At 37.0% G+C, this 18,867-nt stretch overlaps 3 protein-coding genes across 3 annotated transcripts; 1 reads left to right on the forward strand and 2 right to left on the reverse strand.

Annotated features, from left to right (window-relative positions):
• Positions 1 to 1,399: 1,399 nt before the first annotated feature.
• On the reverse strand, positions 1,400 to 14,680 carry LOC103873970 (protein DETOXIFICATION 27). The gene is made up of 10 exons (XM_018652595.2): positions 10,434 to 14,680; positions 10,067 to 10,354; positions 9,533 to 9,786; positions 9,352 to 9,438; positions 9,153 to 9,209; positions 8,305 to 8,543; positions 8,103 to 8,221; positions 7,904 to 7,993; positions 7,750 to 7,807; positions 1,400 to 2,239 (listed from the first exon to the last, which is right to left on the reverse strand). The coding sequence occupies exons 1-9, from the start codon at positions 10,710 to 10,712 to the stop codon at positions 7,757 to 7,759; spliced, it is 1,464 nt and encodes a 487-aa protein (XP_018508111.1). The 5' UTR covers positions 10,713 to 14,680; the 3' UTR covers positions 1,400 to 2,239; positions 7,750 to 7,756.
• On the forward strand, positions 6,106 to 7,597 carry LOC103874155. The gene is made up of 3 exons (XM_009152570.1): positions 6,106 to 6,522; positions 6,598 to 6,786; positions 6,896 to 7,597. Exons 1-3 carry the CDS (start codon positions 6,106 to 6,108, stop codon positions 7,595 to 7,597), a joined length of 1,308 nt encoding a protein of 435 aa, XP_009150818.1.
• Positions 14,681 to 14,931: 251 nt separating the features above from the next.
• Positions 14,932 to 18,657, reverse strand: LOC103873971 (protein DETOXIFICATION 27). Its single transcript, XM_009152380.3, has 9 exons — positions 18,262 to 18,657; positions 17,907 to 18,194; positions 17,340 to 17,593; positions 17,168 to 17,254; positions 16,848 to 16,904; positions 15,722 to 15,960; positions 15,532 to 15,650; positions 15,272 to 15,361; positions 14,932 to 15,177 (listed from the first exon to the last, which is right to left on the reverse strand). The coding sequence occupies exons 1-9, from the start codon at positions 18,529 to 18,531 to the stop codon at positions 15,127 to 15,129; spliced, it is 1,455 nt and encodes a 484-aa protein (XP_009150628.1). The 5' UTR covers positions 18,532 to 18,657; the 3' UTR covers positions 14,932 to 15,126.
• Between the last annotated feature and the right edge of the window lie 210 nt (positions 18,658 to 18,867).

The raw sequence follows: 18,867 nt of genomic DNA on the forward strand, positions 1-18,867 counted from the left end.
ATGTATTTGTAATTAATTTTAAGCTGAAAGTTACATTGAAATTTAAAAATGACACTCTTTTTGTAACATGAAAAAATGCTAAAATGACACTTAATATGAAACATAGAGAGTATTTTCTATTAAATTTTATAATTTTCCCAATATGATAAACTACAACTTGTCTGTAAAAATGAAAAATAAATAAATCTTGCCTCGTCATAAGCGTTAATACGACACTTACGTGACATTAAATATATGCTTTTTTTGAGACAAATATATATATGTATATATTAATATTTATTTGCCACGGTTCCCACGAGTATTAAAAAATATGAAATAAGTAATTAAATAGAAGTTTAGTGTATTTTAGTAATAAATTTGAATAATTATGATCTTGATGTAACGCATTGTGAGACAAGACTCGTCACAGTAGGTAGATTTACCCTTTTTATATCATTTGAAAAAGAAAATAATTACGTAGTAGATTTCTTTTTGGTGAGATTTTCTAGTGATCAGTAGGCCTGGAACGGATCCGGATATCCGGAAAATTCGAGGTATCTGGATCCGGATTTGAATCTGTCGGATCTGTAAATTTAATATCCGGATCTGGATTCGTGGTTTCGAATATCCCTTCCGATATTTTATTATCCGCGGATATCCGGATCCGGATCCATAAAATAATTAAAAATAATTTTTTTAAAAAAATACTAATTTTTTAAATATAATACATAGATCAAATATTTATAAATATATATTTATATATGTCTATAATATTGTATAAACTAAAATATAATATTATAAGATTAATTCATGTATAAATATTTATATATCAAATATAAATAGTAATGAAATTTAAAAATTTAATGTGTTTTAAAAATACAGATCCGGATATCCGGACCTAAAAATTAAGATATCCGGATTCGGATTCGGTTTGGACGGATCCAAGATTTTACTATCTGAATTCGGATTCGGATACCTCGAATATCCTATTTTCGGAACGGATCCGGAGCGGATCTCGGATAATAAATTCCAGGCCTAGTGATCAGTTGAATTATAATACGTTGACTAACAGTCTAACAGTTGGAAAAAAAGTGTCCACTGCGATCTCATTGCTAACCCAGTAATATGGTATATATTATTTATTTGCAGACACGGGCAGGCTTTGAAAATTGTAGTTAGATTCAGATTAACTAAACCTTTTCTGTCAGAACAATTATGAAGTGACTTAGGTTGTGAGAGTCCAATCCGACTCTGTTTAAGCACCAATAGTAAAAATCATTTCAATGGTATATGTTGCACCAAATATAAAGAGATGAACACGCCAAATATAGAGTAACACTGTTCGACGTTAAAAAAAAAAAAAAAAAAAAGAGTAACACTGTTCTTTTATTCTATTTTTATAGTAAATTTGTTTCTTTTCAAAATTATTTTTCATTGTTATATATTTTCATTTTTCATCAAAATAAAATTATTTAGTACATCGTTTGTTTATGATTATGTGCTGTAGTAAAATTTTAATGTTAAAATAATTATTCAGTTGTATAAATAGTGTAACTATGGTAGTATATTGGTACAAAATAAAAGAAATGGGTAACTTTTTAATATTTTAAAGTTAAGAATTGTATAATAAATTTAAAATATATAATTAGAATACTTTTTTTTTGAACTTGAGAATATTTTTTTTTAGAGTAGAAAATAGAGCCAACCCTTGGAGAAAACCCATCTTCTAGTTTAGAGTAATCTATTTTTAAAGTGAAAGATAAAAGTAACCATTGGAGATATTGGAGGCAACCCATGCACATTTTCTTTTAGGCAAGTTATTTGAAGCTGACATGAGTCACTGAAGACTTCAAATTAAAACATCATTTTTTACATTCCACAGTTATGGTGAACATTTTCTTATAACCAACAGTTTTACAGACAAGTTTTGGGATTTCATTAATTACTTAGCTAATTAACCAATACTCATGTAAAACCAATATGATACATATATACATTATGTTAGTTTATACTTTATACCCAGTTCAATATGTAACTCTTTTCCGATAATTATTGTTACGAGACATGTTTGAGAAATAAGTTCACAAAAGACATTTTTGTAGTTACTACTATATAGAACATTAGAACCTATGTAATACTTGGACTGACTCTGACTTGGTATACTACATCAGTCTTTTATATCAACATAAGAGCATATAGCAGTTTAGAAAAGCAAAAATCTTGCTGCCAAATTATTTAATACACAGATTCAAGCATTCCATGACACGCGCCTCACGCGCCTAAACCCTTTTCTCTCAAAACGCGAACCCTTTCCTTTCTCCTTCACCGTCGCCGTTCTCGGCGGCGGCCCCCACCCGCCTCCATGGCAAAAAAGAAACCCCCGAAAAAGCATCCCCTCGTCGTCTCCCCACTGGAGCGGCAAACCCCTCCCCCAGAATCAGAAAAAACCTCGACGCCTGTTTCTTCAGCCGTCAAATCGAAGGAAATCACTGCCTCTCCTCTGGCCGGAACCCCCGCTCAGATGTCTCAGTTCTCTATCCCTGCCCAGGAAGACTCTATTTTGGCCAAGGAACCCGAAACCCCCAAATCTGATACCCTAGCTACAGAAACTTTCTCGGTACCTAGAATCCAGATGAACACCCTAGCTGCAGACAACCCGACTGTACCTAGTGAAAAAGGAAGAACTTTGAACCCTCAAGAGACTGAAAAGGCTTCCGCTGGGGACAAAGCTTCGCCTCCACCTGCTTTAACTAAACAGTCACCGGCGGACCTTTGGAGAGGTTTTGTCAAAGAAGCTTCTGTCAAACTCTGCCCAAAGGAAACTCCGTATACTCTCGATTCTGGTGAGGCATGTGTGACAATCCCAAACGCAGTGGTTGAGAAAAATAAGAAAGCTTGGGAGTATTTTATCCTGGGTCAGTTCTATGAGGAACCTCCTGCTCGTGGTGCCGTTCATGCCATTGTAAATGGAATCTGGAGTCGCCAAAGACGAGACATAACGGTAAATAAGATGGAAGGAAATGCTTTCCTTTTCCGTGTTCCCTGTCCAAATGCTCGACGTCGCATCCTCAGTCAAAATTTGTGGCAAATCGATGGTCAAACCATGTTTGTCTCCAAATGGTCTCCAGGAATCCAGCAAGTGAAACCGGAGTTAGAAATGGTACCCGTTTGGCTTGAGCTCACCGGTGTTCCTCTTCAATTCTTCAATAAGGATGCTCTCCAAGAGATTGCAGGTCTTGTTGGTCACCCTGTATGTCTGCATCCGTCTACAGAAAATCTCACCAACATCAAAGTTGCGAAGGTTTATACTGTCATTGATCCTCGCAAGCCCCTGCCAGAGTTTGTAAATGCACGTTTCGAAAGTGGGGACACAAGGAGAATAGCTGTGTCCTGCCCATGGCTTCCCTCTAGATGTGCTCACTGCAAGAAGTTTGGACACACTATTACCAGATGTAAAGCTGCTCCCAAAACCTGTGAGACTTGCAACTCGGTGAAGCACACCACTGCTGCTTGTCCGAGAACAAACCATCTTCCCCCTGATGTTAGGAAACAGAAAGGAAAAGATCCAATCAAAAGCCTACTCCCAATTGTTGGTCAGCCAAAAAAAGCTTGGAAACCAGCAGAAAAGAAGATTGGGAAGACTGTAGGAACCAAGACTATGGAGACTGTGGGGACTTCCATGCGATCCTATGTTCCTACAGGCTTAATTTCTCCTCCAAATGAGCAGAGTGATCACACGGGCTCTGTCACCCACGATGTGAGCAAAGGTAGTCTCTATGTGGATCTATCATCAGATGGCTGCCTTTTGGAGCAAAAATCAAGCACTGCCTCATCCTCCTCTTCCTCGGATATATCTCTCTCTACTGATGAAGGAAACCAGGATGATGACAATGATGGCTTCATTGAGTTTTTTTCCAAAAGACACAGGAAGCGGTTGAATATGAAAGCCAGGGCTGGAGGCCCTTTAATCCTCTAATCTCTACCCTCTTTATGGATCTTTTATGCTGGAATATACGTGGAATAAACAACTCTGTACAGCAGCGGGGTTTTAGGAAATGGATTCGTAAATATAATCCTTTGTTTGGTTGTCTTGTTGAGACCCATGTACAGCAGCTCAATGCGGTCTCTACAGTTAATAAAATCTTGCCTGGCTGGTCTTCTGAGGGGAATTATGAGTTCTCCAATCTTGGAAAGCTCTGGGTCGTCTGGAAGCCATCAGTGCAACTGAAAATAATAACGAAGTCCCTCCAAATGATCACATGTCTTGTCAAACTGCCATTTCAATCGTGTGGGTTTGGAGTCTCTTTTATCTATGGTTCGAACTGCAGAAAAGAACGAAGACTATTATGGGATGAGCTTGAAACAGTTTCCTGCCTACCCCAACTTTGCGGTCTTCCCTGGCTTATTATGGGTGATTTCAATGAAATCATATCGCCATCAGAACACTCCTGCGCTGATCCATCTATTTCCTCTCGGGGTATGCGTGACTTCAGAGAGTGCTTACACAGGTGCTCTCTATCTGATCTTCAGTTCAGTGGTACTACTTTCACTTGGTCTAACTCTACTATCTCTAAGAAGTTAGACCGAGTTCTTTGCAATGAAGAATGGATGGAACATTTCACTGAATCTATTGCTGTCTTTGGAGAACCTGGAATCTCTGATCACAGCCCCTGCTGTGTTTTCCTGGATCAGCTAAAGCCCCCCCAGAAGCGCCCATTCCGATTCTTTGCGCACTTAAACCTGCACCCTGATTTTGCGGAGCTCATCAAATCCACTTGGAACTCTCTGTCTTTTCATGGGTCAAAGCAATTATGCGTTTCAAAGAAGCTAAAGCATCTGAAGCCTATTATTTGCTCTTTCAATAAGGAAAATTTTTCAGAACTGGAGAAGCGAGTGCAAAATACTTTTGTGCACCTCACCCAGTGTCAACACCTATCGTTAACTGCCCCCAACTCGATCAATTCTGCAGCAGAGCGCAAAGCACACCTCAAATGGTTCACATTAGCGAAAGCTGAGGACAGATTCCTTCAGCAACGAACTCGGATTCAGTGGACAGTAAAGGGTGATGCAAATACAACCTTCTATCACCGGGTTATAAAGACTAGGCAGCATCAGAACCACATTCATTTCCTCATGGATGATGATGACAAGGTGATTGATACCCTTGATGGAGTTAAGCAGCACGTTGTGGCCTACTTTCATCGTCTCCTTGGTGGAAACAATACACCAACTACTTCCACGCCAACAGATATTGCTTCTCTTGTGCAAGTTAAATGCTCCCAAGAAGCTATCACTGCGTTGTCGGCTCCGTTCACTGACAAAGATATTCAAGATGCTTTCTTGTCCCTCCCGAAGAACAAATCTCCAGGGCCTGATGGGTATCCAGCTGAATTCTTCTGTGAAAATTGGAAAGCTGTGGGGCGGGATATGATCAACGCAGTAAAGGAGTTCTTGGCTACAGGGGAACTCTTGCAACAATGGAATGCGACTCTTATCACCCTGGTCCCTAAGAAGTTAAATGCAAATAAGATCGCCGAGTTCAGGCCAATATCTTGCTGCAACACAGTCTACAAAGTGGCATCAAAGCTCCTTGCAAACAGACTTAAGGTACACCTGCCGACTCTTATCTCGAGCTCACAATCAGCATTTGTCCCAGGACGCTTGTTGGTAGAAAATGTTCTTCTAGCTACTGAACTTGTATCGGGATACAATTGGAAGAAGATATCTAAACGCTGCATGCTAAAGGTTGATTTGCAAAAAGCATTTGATACACTTGACTGGGAATTCATCCTCAATACCCTTGAAGCCCTTGAATTCCCTCAAATGTTCAGAAGCCTCATCAAAAAATGCTTGACAACAACCCAATTTTCAGTTGCTATAAATGGAGAATCTTGTGGGTATTTCAAAGGAACAAGAGGCCTCCGCCAAGGTGATCCACTATCGCCATATCTATTTGTCCTTGCTTTGGAAGTGTTCTCGCAGCAACTGAAGCAAAAATACTTGGATAGGTCCATTGGGTACCATCCAAACACTTCTGCTCTTCAGGTCACGCACTTAGCTTTTGCTGATGATCTCATGATCTTCACTGATGGTACTCAAAGCTCTGTGTAATGCATAGCTGATACGATGGAAGAGTTTGCTCTGTGGTCGGGGCTGAGAATGAATAAGGCTAAGACAGAACTCTTCACTGCGGGTCTAAACGATGCTGAAACTCTAGCCATATCTGGCCTTGGTTTCAGTATGGGATCGATGCCAATCAGGTATCTGGGGCTCCCACTTATGTATAGGAGGCTGCGGTTTTCGGACTACAGACCCCTCATAGATAAGATTGCTTCGAATTTCAACTGCTGGTCTGCAAAAGCCTTGTCTTTCGCAGGGAGGAGACAGCTTTTATCATCAGTCATATACGGATCCATAAACTTCTGGACCTCGGCATTTATCCTCCCTAAAGGATGCATAAAGAAGATTGAAAGCATGTGTTCCCATTTCCTCTGGGGTGGAACTGAAACGAAGAAATGCATTGCCAAAGTCGCATGGAGCACTGTATGCCTCCCAAAGCGTGAAGGTGGTCTGGGCATGAGAGATATAGCTCGATAGAACAAAACTCTGTGTCTAAAGCTGATCTGGAAGCTGTTTACGGAAGGAGGTTCACTTTGGGCAGATTGGGTAAGAGAGTACAGGATCAAAAGCGAGAATTTTTGGTCTATTGATGCTGAGAATGCCACTTCCTCAACTTGGAAATCGCTACTATCTCTACGGGGTCTGGCATCTCAGTTTATTCGTGCAAAAGTAGGAAATGGCCGACAAGTAAGCTTCTGGTATGACCATTGGACGCCTCTGGGTCCATTAATAAACAGATTTGGCGACTCGGGTCCAAGGGAGTTATCTATTTTTTATCTCATCCACTGTATCAGAGGCATGCACTAGTACTGGTTGGCTTCTGCGTGGCGCTCGATCTCCTGCAGCAGAGGAACTCCAGACCTATCTCACGACTGTCCCGCTCCCTGCAATCAGTCAAGTAGAGGACCATTATGCTTGGGAGGTGGAAGGAACAGAACTCCAATCCTTTTCTACAAGCAAGACTTGGAATGTAGTTCGTAACAGGGCAGTGGAACAGGGTTGGACACAAAGTATCTGGTTTAAGGGTCATGTCCCCCGCCATGCCTTCACGGCCTGGATAGCTCAGCAAAACCGCCTCCCTACCAGGATGAGATTAGCCAACTGGGGTATGAATGTCTCTCCATCTTGTTGTCTCTGTAACAGGGCAGATGAAACCAGAACGCACCTACTTTTGAATTGTGAAATCAGCGAGGCAGTCTGGACTTTGGTCCTGAGAAGGCTTGGCTATTCTCATCGAGCTTTCCACACATGGATAGCTTTCGCAGAATGGACAGCGTTGAAAGACTCGGTAACCAGCAGAACTCTCAAGCGACTGGTTTCACAAGCCACAATTTTGAGCCTCTGGACTGAGAGAAATAAGCGTCTCCACGACTCAGTGTTTCGGACTCCGGCAGCTATATTCAAGATGATTGACCGCTTCATCAGAGACGCCCTCCTTGGGAAACGGCAGCTTAAGCACTTCCAACCTCTGATGCAGCTTTGGTTGCGATATGAGTAGAAATTTTGATCCAAATTTTGTCAATTTAGCCTTGTTTATTTTTTGCCTTGGCTGACTTGACCCAGCTTATCTATTTTGTAAATTACAAACTCTTCTCATATTTATTATGAAATTCACATTTTGGCAAAAAAAAAAAAGATTCAAGCATTCCACAAATTTTTATTTTATTGTGTTGGACCATTTGTTAACATGTGCACTGGCTCGTTGTGCCTGCAAAATTTGTAGTAAAAGAACGTCATCAGTAACTACATACTCGCTACACGAATCAAAGACAAATAAAAAAACAAATGCAAAATATCAATTTACCTCTTTTTCCCAGTCACATCTCATTGTAATAAAACTTAAGATTATTGTTTGAACTGCGGTACCTCCAAAGATCATACCAGCCCATATTCCCTATAAATGATAAAATCATAAACATCAATACAATTAAATACTCCAACCTAATTGGATAAATGATGTCACTAAATAATTAATACTATAAGCGAAAGAAAACGTTTATTACCATGACGCCAAAATTGAAAACCCAACCCATTAAAAATCCAAGTGGGATCCCAATACAATAGTAACATCCCAAATTTATATATGCTACGTAGGATTGCCATCCTGATCCAACCGCAACACCTACGATGAGTCCGAAAATTAACACAAAACGTTGATACACTATATAAAGATTTTTCTCAAATTTTTTAAAATGAAAATATTACCAGAAAGAACTGGTTGGACACTGTTAAGAAGGATCGTGAAAGCTAGTAGAATGGAGAGTTTATTGACAGCCATTAAGACCGCTTCACTTGAAGAAAATATCAATGCGATTTGGTTATGGAAAAGCATTATTATCACCCAAAAAGATAATCCAATGATTAATGATTGTGTCACTGATACAATCGTCGCAAGTCTTGCTCCTTTTCCATTACCTGCTCCTAATTCATTTGCCACACGAACACTGCAACATTTAACATAAACAAATAAAAATGTCATGTTGAATTATACATCAATTAAGTATTTGTTAGGTTGTGAATGATTTCATAGACTTCTTTAGCTGTCTTGTCTAACAACTAGTTCACCTTTTTAATTCAGTCGATCTTTTGGTGATGGAAGGACCAGATACCATTAATATGACCTTCTTTTGTTTGTTCATAGTATTAAAATCACATTTTCGAGGTTCAGACTTTAGTGATTGTGCTTCCTAAAAAGAGAGAAATTTCAGCTTGTTGTTGAAACATAATAGTTATTATAATCATATGACTCAGTTGTTCCTATATTTTAAGGTGTAATTAAACTTCTAATTAAGAATTAATTTCCTTTATTTTTGTGTTAAGCACTATATAACCTAGTACGTACTCTTACTATTTTGAGTTTTTTTTCAGGATTATTCCGAACCACCAAAATTGGAGGATGGGAAAACAGTTCGCGATTCATTATAACTTTAAATTTGATGGTCCTGTTAACAACCAACCTACAATTAGTTGAATTAAAGTGGACTCAACGGAACCGGATCAAGTTAGATCACAAACCGGTTTAGAAATTAGCAATCGAGAAAATTGGATTTTACCCGGTTGCGGCGAAGAAAGCAAGAGGAATCATATTCTCCCAGCCATTTATCGTCATGCTGCCAAAAAAAATTAGTATGTATAACAATGATTATTAAATTATACAAATTTTCGCAACAACCTAAAATGATGCAATAAGGTCATATACGGATTATGTTTGATGACTTTTCCGGCTGAAAAATGTAAAAGAAACGGACTTACCATATGGACAAAGAGTCAACAGCTATTCGAGCATTCTGAAGATTCCCAGTCATTATAATTAATATACGATAATACCAGTTTTCCAAACTGCCCCAAAAAGATCAAATATCTACTGTTAGGTAGTTGTGTGGTACAACATTGGTCAATAGTATCACATAGACATAGTATAGTAAATTGGTACCAAAGCATGACGCCTGAAGAAGCGGAGAGTTTGACAAACTCCCAAAGTCCGGTGAAAGCTTCGGAGGAGAAGCCGGTCCAAGTGAGTGGACAGCCGCCGCAAACGGAGTATGCTAATAGAATAAGAATGTTGACCCACCAAGAGATACTCACCGTAGCCATAGTTCCGACGGCACCTAGTTTTAGCCCGTCCACGAACAGCCAACACACTAGAAAGTGAACCACCAGTCCAACTCCAGCCCCAAATGCAGGCACCTAAGGAAAACAAATGATTGTTCCGTTCGTTTGCGTTAACATTCAAGATGTATTATTTTATAAATAACTAATCCACGATCTTGTACCATATAATAAGCAGAATTAATTTGTCACTTGCAAGTGTATACGTTCAACGCAAATACAAGGAAAGCAATAGGTTAGATATTTGCGATCTGCAGTAATATATTAGTAAAAACTGAAAATAATATTTGTTAATTTTCTTGTCATCTAAACGCAACTTAAACTAATTATGTTTTAAACAATCAGATCGATTACTTACGTGACTTTTGAGCTGGCACTGGAGGAAACGCTGGAGCGGAAAAGACAAACAGAAGGCGAAATGAAGAGGGATGACCCAAACGGACACGACACCGGAGAGCTCGGCTATATCGTCCGGTTGCCCCAACAATTTGAGAACCGGAGTTGTGAAAAGATAAGTCGGTAACAACAACATACAACAAACGAAGAGAACAATCCAAGAACGCTGCATATAAACTCCCAACATGTGATACTTCTTTGCTCCAAACGCTTGTCCACACAATGTTTCCAACGCACTCGCCATTCCAAGCTGCACCGCGTTCATGTTAGGTATTGTCATATCAGAAAATATAATAATGATTAGTATTACAATTAAATAAGTATCATACAAAGAGGCCGAAGTTGAAGCCAACAACGACGTTATAAACGATGGAGATTGCAGCTAGCTCGAGATCTCCGAGATGACCAGCGAATGCTTGAGTTATTACAAGCGTCGAATATGTCGTTATACGAGTGAACATTGCCGGAGCAACGATTTGCCATAGCTTCTTTGTTTCAACCCAAAGTTTCTTCCTCAATCCTCCACCGTTTTCCTCCATCGTGCGAGGACTTTCCAACAGTGGAACCCTCGACTCCGATTCATCTTCTTCTCGTCCTCTTCCTCTCATCGCTAGTTGTTATTATATGCTTTATTCTTTCGGGATGAAATGTGTAAGAGGTTGTAACTAAAGCTGGGGACAAGAGCAAAGTAGCGTGTGTGTGTGTGATTTGATTTTTCCGATAAATATATATAAAACGATGTGACTACCTACTTTTGATTTGGTTTTAGAATTAAGGAATTTCTAAATATATATAAGCTTTGTGGGGACTGTTATTTTTGGGGAATTTTGATGTTATACATCGTTGGTAACATTATTCATAAGGAAAGATTTTTACTTGTGACAAGATATATACTTAAAAGGAAAAAATTAATAAAAGATGTTAGTGGTGGAATTTGAACCATTAAGGGTGTCAAGAGGGACAATTCACCAACAGAACTACTGAATTTACCTGTATTTTGTGAGCAAAAGAGAGTTTTTAGAGATTTAACGGGTGTCAGATGACACTCTATCTCCTTACATGGATCCGCCACTATGTACACTTTCGCTAAAAGATATATTTTCAAAAATATATTTTTTATTTAGAGACAAATGACTCTTATACCCTTGTTCTATATATATAATAAATAATTATTTAAACAGATAAACAAATAAAAAAATATTTTATTTTATATTTTCAAATATACTTTTTCAAATTTGAACTTTTTATATTTTTTTCTGTTTTTTGAAATTTTTGTTTCGGATTTTTTTTTTGAAATTCGAAAAAAATTAAACTATTTTTAAAAAGATTTTCAATTTTTTAAAGTATTATTTATATATTTATTAAAATTCTAAATTCCACATTCAAAAAACTTTACCCCTACCTCTCAACTTTAAACCCTAAGGCTAAATTAGTTTACCATAAGGTTATAAATGTGTTTTTTATATATTTAAAAATAAAGATAAAAATGATTAAGGTAAACATAAAAAATGAAATTAGGAATGTAGTATTTTTAACAATTTCTCGTAATTTTTTCTAGGAGACTGGATTTCAAAGTATTTTACTTTTTTATTTTTTGATAACTTGGAGTATTAAACTGTAGAGTTTTGCGAAATTGATATATTCAAACATACATGCAAACATGAGAAATGGATGGGAAATTTTTTTTTTACCAAGAAAAGATAAATGGATGGAAGAAAATGGTAAAACCCGTTCGTCAAAAAAATAAAAATGGTAAAACCCGAGCTGTGCTTGTGTGTCATTTTGTTTCTGTTGCATCTCTCTGTCTCTGCTAAACTAAAATAACTTCACACAAAAAAAAAAATAATAAAAAAAAATAATAACTTCACAAAATGTCTTTATAAAGGAACGTAACCAGAAATAAGATAAAACAAACTTGAGTTCAACCAAAAGAATGAAGACAAAAAAGGTCTGCCATCATGAGAAATTTCACTATATGACGACAGCAGATAAACCTAATTTTTATTTCTCGTGAAGTATTAACGCAAGCTACGTAACACTTGTTTAATATAGAATATGCACATATTTTACAACAATATTGCATGCTGGGAGTTTATAACATTTTTGTATCACTTTTTAATAATTATTATATTTGTAAGCTTATAAGATTTTTTTGTAAACTTATAACCCGAAACAATGTTGTTTACTATATATATATTTTCTCTGTCCCATAATATTAAGATGTTTTGTTTATAAGATGTTTTACATTATAGTTAGAATATATTATAATATAGCAAAATATTTAGGCGGTAGATTATTGATTAGGCATAGATTAATTTTTAAAAAGTTTCTTTAAAAAAGGTTGTGTCATTTAAATCAGATTTGCCTACTAGACGGATGAATCATATTGTATAATAGATTAGATTAGATTTTTTTTTGTTTTAACAATGTGGATTAACTAAATCCGGGTACAAATATAACGATAGCACCAATATAATTTATATATTGGATGTCTTAGCCTGTTATTAAATAGCTCAAACAACTTGTTGGGTCCAATTACAGATAATATACATAAATAAATCGTGGAAAAGAAGTACTGGCTCAACTAACGTAAATATTAATGCAAACAGAACACAATAAATTCGTAATATCAGACAGAAGTTGGATAGAAATCAATAAAAACTCGGTTTTTATATTTTACCAAATAAAACACGGGGCTTTTATTCTTCTAATACGTGGAATCACTAGTGACACAAGTGTATGACATGAATGAACAAGGGTTGAAAGAAAGAAAGAGCGTAAATAGCTAGGTAGATAGGCCGATGGGAATCGTAGCGGGCTCTCTAGCAGCGTGGATATGCTGATCTCTCTGGTGCGCAAGGAACCACCTCGTCTTTGAAAAACGGAATTTTCCCCTAAGGAAACAATCCAGAAAGCCATCTCTGATGCAAGAGAATGGATGATGGCTCAACCCCCCCCTCAAAATCAAATCCATCGATGCCTTTGATCGGAGTTGAACCAAACCCTAGAAGACTCGATCTATGCTCGATCTTCAGCGTGGAATTCATCAACGAGCGAAGCAGGATTTGGTTGGATCATAGATAATCTGGTCTCGACTTCTCAACATGCAGCAACATCGACTTTCGTCCCATCGCCTCTTATGGCAGAAACATTGGCAGTACTCTCAGCCATAACCTTTGCCTTCTTTCACAGTTTAGAAGCCATCTCGATACTTTTAGACTCTCAAACCCTCATCAATACGATCAACAAGAAGGAGAGAAAGCTTGAGATCTATGGCGCACTAAATGACATCTACCTTCTGTCTTTGTCCTTTAAGTCTATTTCCTTTAGTTTTATTCCTAAATCAGCAAATGTTAGGACCGACCAAATTGCAAAACAAGTCTTTTGGGCCTTGAACCCAATTTAAGTTTCTTTGAATGAAAATTATGGTTTGAACAAAAAAAAAATAGATAGGCCGACATTTGGTATTGGTCGGGTTTGTTTTGTTCATATGTCCTTTTTTTTAGTTTGTATGCTTCTTGTAGATCTAGATTTGAAGATCAAGGATTTGGTGTTGAGTTTTGTCGGTGGTCCAATCCTTGGCGTTGGTCAGTCTGTCGGTCATGTTCTTGTTTGATTGTTAGCCAATGGGTTGGTCGATGCCTAGGATGGTTCAGGGGTCTGCGATGGCGGGTTATACGGCTCTGTTTGTGTCACCTCTGCTCTGGTTCTGTCTGCATGTGGTTTTGTTTGCTTCTTGTGGCGGATCTACCAGTGGAGGAAAGTTGTGCTTATCTTTGTTTCTCTTGCAACGGGTCAATCTGGAGAAGCGTTCGTTGTTCTGATCTGGATTTGTTTTCTCCGGCTCGTCTACAAGGATTTAGAGATGTGGCTCTTTGCACATAACGTGGATGTTTGATTGTTAAAAAGTTGGGTCTCATCATCCTCTGGGGTTTGTGATCTACAGTTTCTCTTGGCTCGTCTAGTGAAAAGTCGGAGCAATATAATGAGAAGTAGTTATTTCCCAAATATGGTTCGCTCTTTGGTGTGCGCTTATTTCTTCTGTCCTCATCTGGTATATCCAGTCACTTTGGGTGTCTTGTTGAATTGATCTAATGTATATGATTGGATTCTCTTTTAACTTTTGTTAATTATGATTTGTTTAAATTTCCGGAGAATTTGATCAATTATGCCGGCTTTTAGCTCCAGAGTACGATTTTGTGTACTCCTGGCTTTAGTCTCTAGGAGTTTAATAACTCGCTAGCTTTGTTTGTGTATCACGTGTAAGTCATGGATTTTCATCAATGAAATGAAATGTTTCAGCAGAAATAAAAAAAAGACTAGATTTTGATCCGCGCAACCGCGCGGATGTAATCTGCTTTATTTTCTTGGTCTGATAGTCGCTAAGTGATCATGTTTTCACAGAGTTAATACGGCACTGGAGTGGCTTCATATCATTCTCCCTTTGGTTGGCCGAGGATGGAGGAACACTTTGCGAAGTATGGTAACGTAAGCTGTTTATAATCATGTGTTGGTCTTCTTTTTTGGGGTTCTAAGTTGTTCTTTATCTATTTGCGAGTTCAAAGTTCTTTTAATCTTTCAAACAGCCAATAATTTTCTGTAGCCATTTTCCAAACTAACAGCTATAAATATTTTAAGAAATAAAATGATACTCCCTATATTCCTAAATATAAGCTGTTTAGATAAAAACACACATATTAAAAAAATTATTATTTTTATTTAAAAAGTATCATTAAAATTATAAATTGAAAGTATTCAACAAATTATAAAATAAACTATTAAATATGATTGGTTATACCATTTTTAATAAAGTAAAAGTTATCTAGAAAAAATAAAAATATCTTATATATTGGAATATCAAAATTCTTTAAAATATAGTACATTTAGGAACATAATGACTATTTTTTTGTAGTAACTGCAGAGAGCAACTTAATAGTTGAAACGCTTTCTAGGTACATTTTGCTAACATGATTTTCAAAATTTAAGATACACAACCAAGTCGAAAAATTATTGTGTGAAACTTCATTTGATTATGTTGGACCATTTGTTAACACGCGTATTTGCCTTTTGCGCCTGCAAATTTAAATTTAAAATCGTTATCAAAAATTTGAATTCCTCTAATGAATGAGAGACGAGCATAAAACTATATACAAGATTTTAAATTTACCTCCTTTTCCCAATCACATCTCATCGTGATAAAAGCTAAGATCATTGTCTGGACTGCGGTTCCTCCAAAAATCATACCAGCCCAAATACCCTATAGAAATACAAAACATCATACTGTTAGTCTGAAACAAAATATATGGTGGAATTAGCAAAAAAAAAAACAAAATATTTAGTGACCTAAATCTATTTTTTTTTGTGCACACCTAAATATCTATATAAATGAAGTAAATCAATATAAGGACGAAGGAGAAATGTAATTACCATGACACCGAAGTTAAAAACCCAGCCCATTACAAACCCAAATGGAACCCCGATGCAGTAATAACATCCCAAGTTTATATAAGCCACGTATGATTGCCAGCCCGATCCAACCGCAACACCTAATCAAAAATGTAAAGTCAACATAAAAATCATTGACTTTATATATGAAATAAATAATTTTGTGACCTACCGGAAAGAACCGGTTGGACGCTGTTTAGAAGAACTGTGAAAGCTAGCAGAATTGAGAGTTTATTAACGGCCATTAAGACTTCTTCGCTTGAAGAGAAGATCCAAGCGATTTGGTTATGGAAAAGCATTATGATCACCCAAAAAAATAATCCGATGATTAAAGACTGTGTCACTGATACAATCGTCGCAAACCTTGCTCCTCTCCCGTTGCCTGCTCCTAGTTCGTTTGCCACACGTACACTGCAATCGTTGATGTATCATGAGCCAGACGTAGATGATTGTTTTTCTATAACCTTTATTCAATCAGGTTTCTAATTAAAAGTGTAACGACAGTTATTTCCTACACTACATGTAATGTAATTGTCAGGCTAGTCTAATGGCCTACTTAATAGTATACTTGAATCTGCCCCCACACAACTAAAAAACAAGTGAACAACGAGAAGCTATAGATCAGGTAACATATACGAAGGAGAAAAAAATTAAAATTTGTGTCCTCGTACTGTCTTATTCATCATACAAAACGACAAGTTGGCAAAAAGAATCAAACAAACTACGGAAGAAGGTAGAAGAAGCCAGAAGGATGTAGCCCAAAATGCCAATATTAGGTTTGAATTTCATATTTTTCAGAAAATAATAATGTTCTATGCAAAAAGTATCCTATTCCTTCCTTGTATTAGAAGATGTGTAGTGTAATGTTTTGAGAATAATGGCTTGAAAACAAAAGAGAGGAAGGTGTTTGATGTTTTCTTGCGAATCATGTTCATGAAATCATGAATAACCTAACTAACAGTAAAATCGTATACTTGCCAAAATGTACATTAACTGCGAACCAGAAAGCAGAAACGCATTTAAGATTCATAGCTTATACTAAATACCATTTAATCAAACGCATTTTTGTAAAATCCTTTTCAGATGTAGTTGAAAAAGAAGAGACGCCACGTTTTTCACGAACCCTACATGTTATCTAATAATTCCATCACCACCTTATAATTTCACGGGCCCGTTGTAACAGCCAGATGTTTTACGTTATATGCCATTATAAAAGTGGGTTAAACCGACCAGATCTAGTAGACCATATTCGTAAGTCGGTATAGAAGTTAGCAAGTAGAGAAGAAAGGCTTATTTACCCGGTTCCGGCGAAGAAAGCGATAGGAATCATCATCTCCCATCCATTTATCGACATGCTGCCAAAAGTTTTGTTTCACAAGTTAATCATACATAAAATAAAGGAATTACAAAATAAAAATATACAGTTGTTTAGAAAGAATTAAATAAGTCAATTATAAGTTAATGACCTTTCAGCAACAACCAAAAGTAGATGTGCAAAACGATGCGATAAGATTATATGATTGATATGGCTTTTTCTTCTATTATTATATAGTATGAAAAAACAACTTAGATATAAACAAAACAAAAAAACGTATGAGGTAAAGAAACGACGACTTACCAAATAGACAAAGAGTCAACAGCTATTCGAGCATTATCAAGATTTCCAGTCATTATTATCAAAATTCGATAATACCAATTCTCCAAACTGTCCAAAAACATATATCTACCGTTAGAAACTATGTGGGCTCATTGTAAAAAGCCACAAAATTGATATATATATATATAGGTACCAAAGCATGACGCCGGAAGAAGCAGAGAGTTTGAGAAACTCCCAAAGCCCGGTGAAGGCTTCGGAGGAGAAGCCGGTCCAAGTGAGTGGACAGCCGCCACACACGGAGTAACCTAAAGTAATAAGAACGTTGACCCACCAAGAGATACTAACCGTAGCCATAGTTCCCACGACTCCGAGTTTGAGTCCATCAACGAACAACCAGCACACTAAAAAGTGAACGACCAATGCAATCGCAGACGCAATCGCGGTCACCTAAATAGACCCACAAACAAATGAAGACTTTGTCATCCAAGAAAGACTATTATAAATAACTATAGTTGCTACTTGCCTTTGTACTAAACATTCTTTTGTGATAAACTTGTAAAACCATACATATGGACTTTCTTTATTGCAATGTAAATGTCTTTTTAGTATTTTAAACACACACACACGTACGTGTATATTAGGTATCTGAGCTGAATGTTGCGTAGAGAATTCGAAAACATGACTAGTATTTCTGCCAGAAAAAAATAAAAATCCTAAAGAAATATTTGTGTTTAAAACAGTATATATCGATATTACGTACCTGGTTTTTGAGCTGGCACTGGAGGAAACGTTGAAGTGGGAAAGACAAAGCGAAAGCGAAATGAAGAGGGATGACCCAAACGGAAACGACACCAGAAAGCTCAGCGATATCATCTGGCTGACCGAGAAATTTGAGAACCGGAGTTGTGAAAAGATAAGTCGGTAATAACAAAATACAACAAAAGAAGAGAACAATCCAAGAACGTTGCATATAAACTCCCAACATGTGATATTTCTTTGCTCCAAACGCTTGTCCACACAACGTTTCCAACGCACTCGCCATTCCAAGCTGCACCACGTTCATATTATGTATCCTCATCTTAAATTAAACGAATAAGCAAAAAATGAAAACGTACCAAGAGGCCGAAGTTGAAGCCGACGACGACGTTATTAACGATTGATATAGCGGCGAGTTCGAGATCCCCGAGATGACCAGCGAAGGCTTGAGTTATTACAAGCATAGAATATGTCGTAATACGAGTGAATATCGCAGGACCAACGATTTGCCATAGCTTCTTTGTCTCGACCCAAACTCTTCTCTTCAATCCTCCACCGTCTTCCTCCGCCGTTTCATGGCTCTTCAACAACGGAATCCTCGACTCTGGATCTCCTCCTTTTCCTCTCATCGTTATACTCTTATATTTCCTTCCCTCTCTTCTCTTTACTTTTTCTTTGTTTTTGGAAGATTGTATAAATAGAAAAAGAAAGGAGAGAAAAGAAAGGTGAAGACTAGAAAGATAAGTAGTGTCTGAATTGGCTTTTCCAATGTATATACTTATAAAACGATTGGTCTTCTTCTACTGTCTAATTTAAAATTCCAAAATATTTGATTTGATATTAAAATTCCAATATTTAATTTGATACTAAAATTTTAAATATTTAAATTGATTTTAAGTTTGATGAATTTAAAAATATTTGTGTCCTTCCATCATAACGGATTCCAAATGTTGACTTTGCCAAAC

This window comes from Brassica rapa, chromosome A06, assembly GCF_000309985.2.
Source record: "Brassica rapa cultivar Chiifu-401-42 chromosome A06, CAAS_Brap_v3.01, whole genome shotgun sequence".
NCBI classification, from domain to species: domain Eukaryota; kingdom Viridiplantae; phylum Streptophyta; class Magnoliopsida; order Brassicales; family Brassicaceae; genus Brassica; species Brassica rapa.

Excerpts from the sequence above, each read along its gene's own strand:
- LOC103873970 (XM_018652595.2), bottom strand. The coding sequence starts at position 10,712 with ATGAGAGGAAGAGGACGAGAAGAAGATGAATCGGAGTCGAGGGTTCCA. Across the intron at positions 9,787-10,066 it reads AGTGCCAGCTCAAAAGTCAC|GTGCCTGCATTTGGGGCTGG; the intron begins GTAAGTAATCGA and ends TGTTTTCCTTAG. Across the intron at positions 9,210-9,351 it reads GTTGACTCTTTGTCCATATG|CATGACGATAAATGGCTGGG; the intron begins GTAAGTCCGTTT and ends TTTTTTTGGCAG.
- LOC103874155 (XM_009152570.1), top strand. The coding sequence starts at position 6,106 with ATGGAAGAGTTTGCTCTGTGGTCGGGGCTGAGAATGAATAAGGCTAAG. Across the intron at positions 6,523-6,597 it reads CCAAAGTCGCATGGAGCACT|CTGATCTGGAAGCTGTTTAC; the intron begins GTATGCCTCCCA and ends CTGTGTCTAAAG. Across the intron at positions 6,787-6,895 it reads AAGTAGGAAATGGCCGACAA|GCATGCACTAGTACTGGTTG; the intron begins GTAAGCTTCTGG and ends ACTGTATCAGAG.
- LOC103873971 (XM_009152380.3), bottom strand. The coding sequence starts at position 18,531 with ATGAGAGGAAAAGGAGGAGATCCAGAGTCGAGGATTCCGTTGTTGAAG. Across the intron at positions 15,651-15,721 it reads CGTCCAACCGGTTCTTTCCG|GTGTTGCGGTTGGATCGGGC; the intron begins GTAGGTCACAAA and ends ATTTTTGATTAG. Across the intron at positions 15,362-15,531 it reads TTTTTAACTTCGGTGTCATG|GGTATTTGGGCTGGTATGAT; the intron begins GTAATTACATTT and ends GTATTTCTATAG.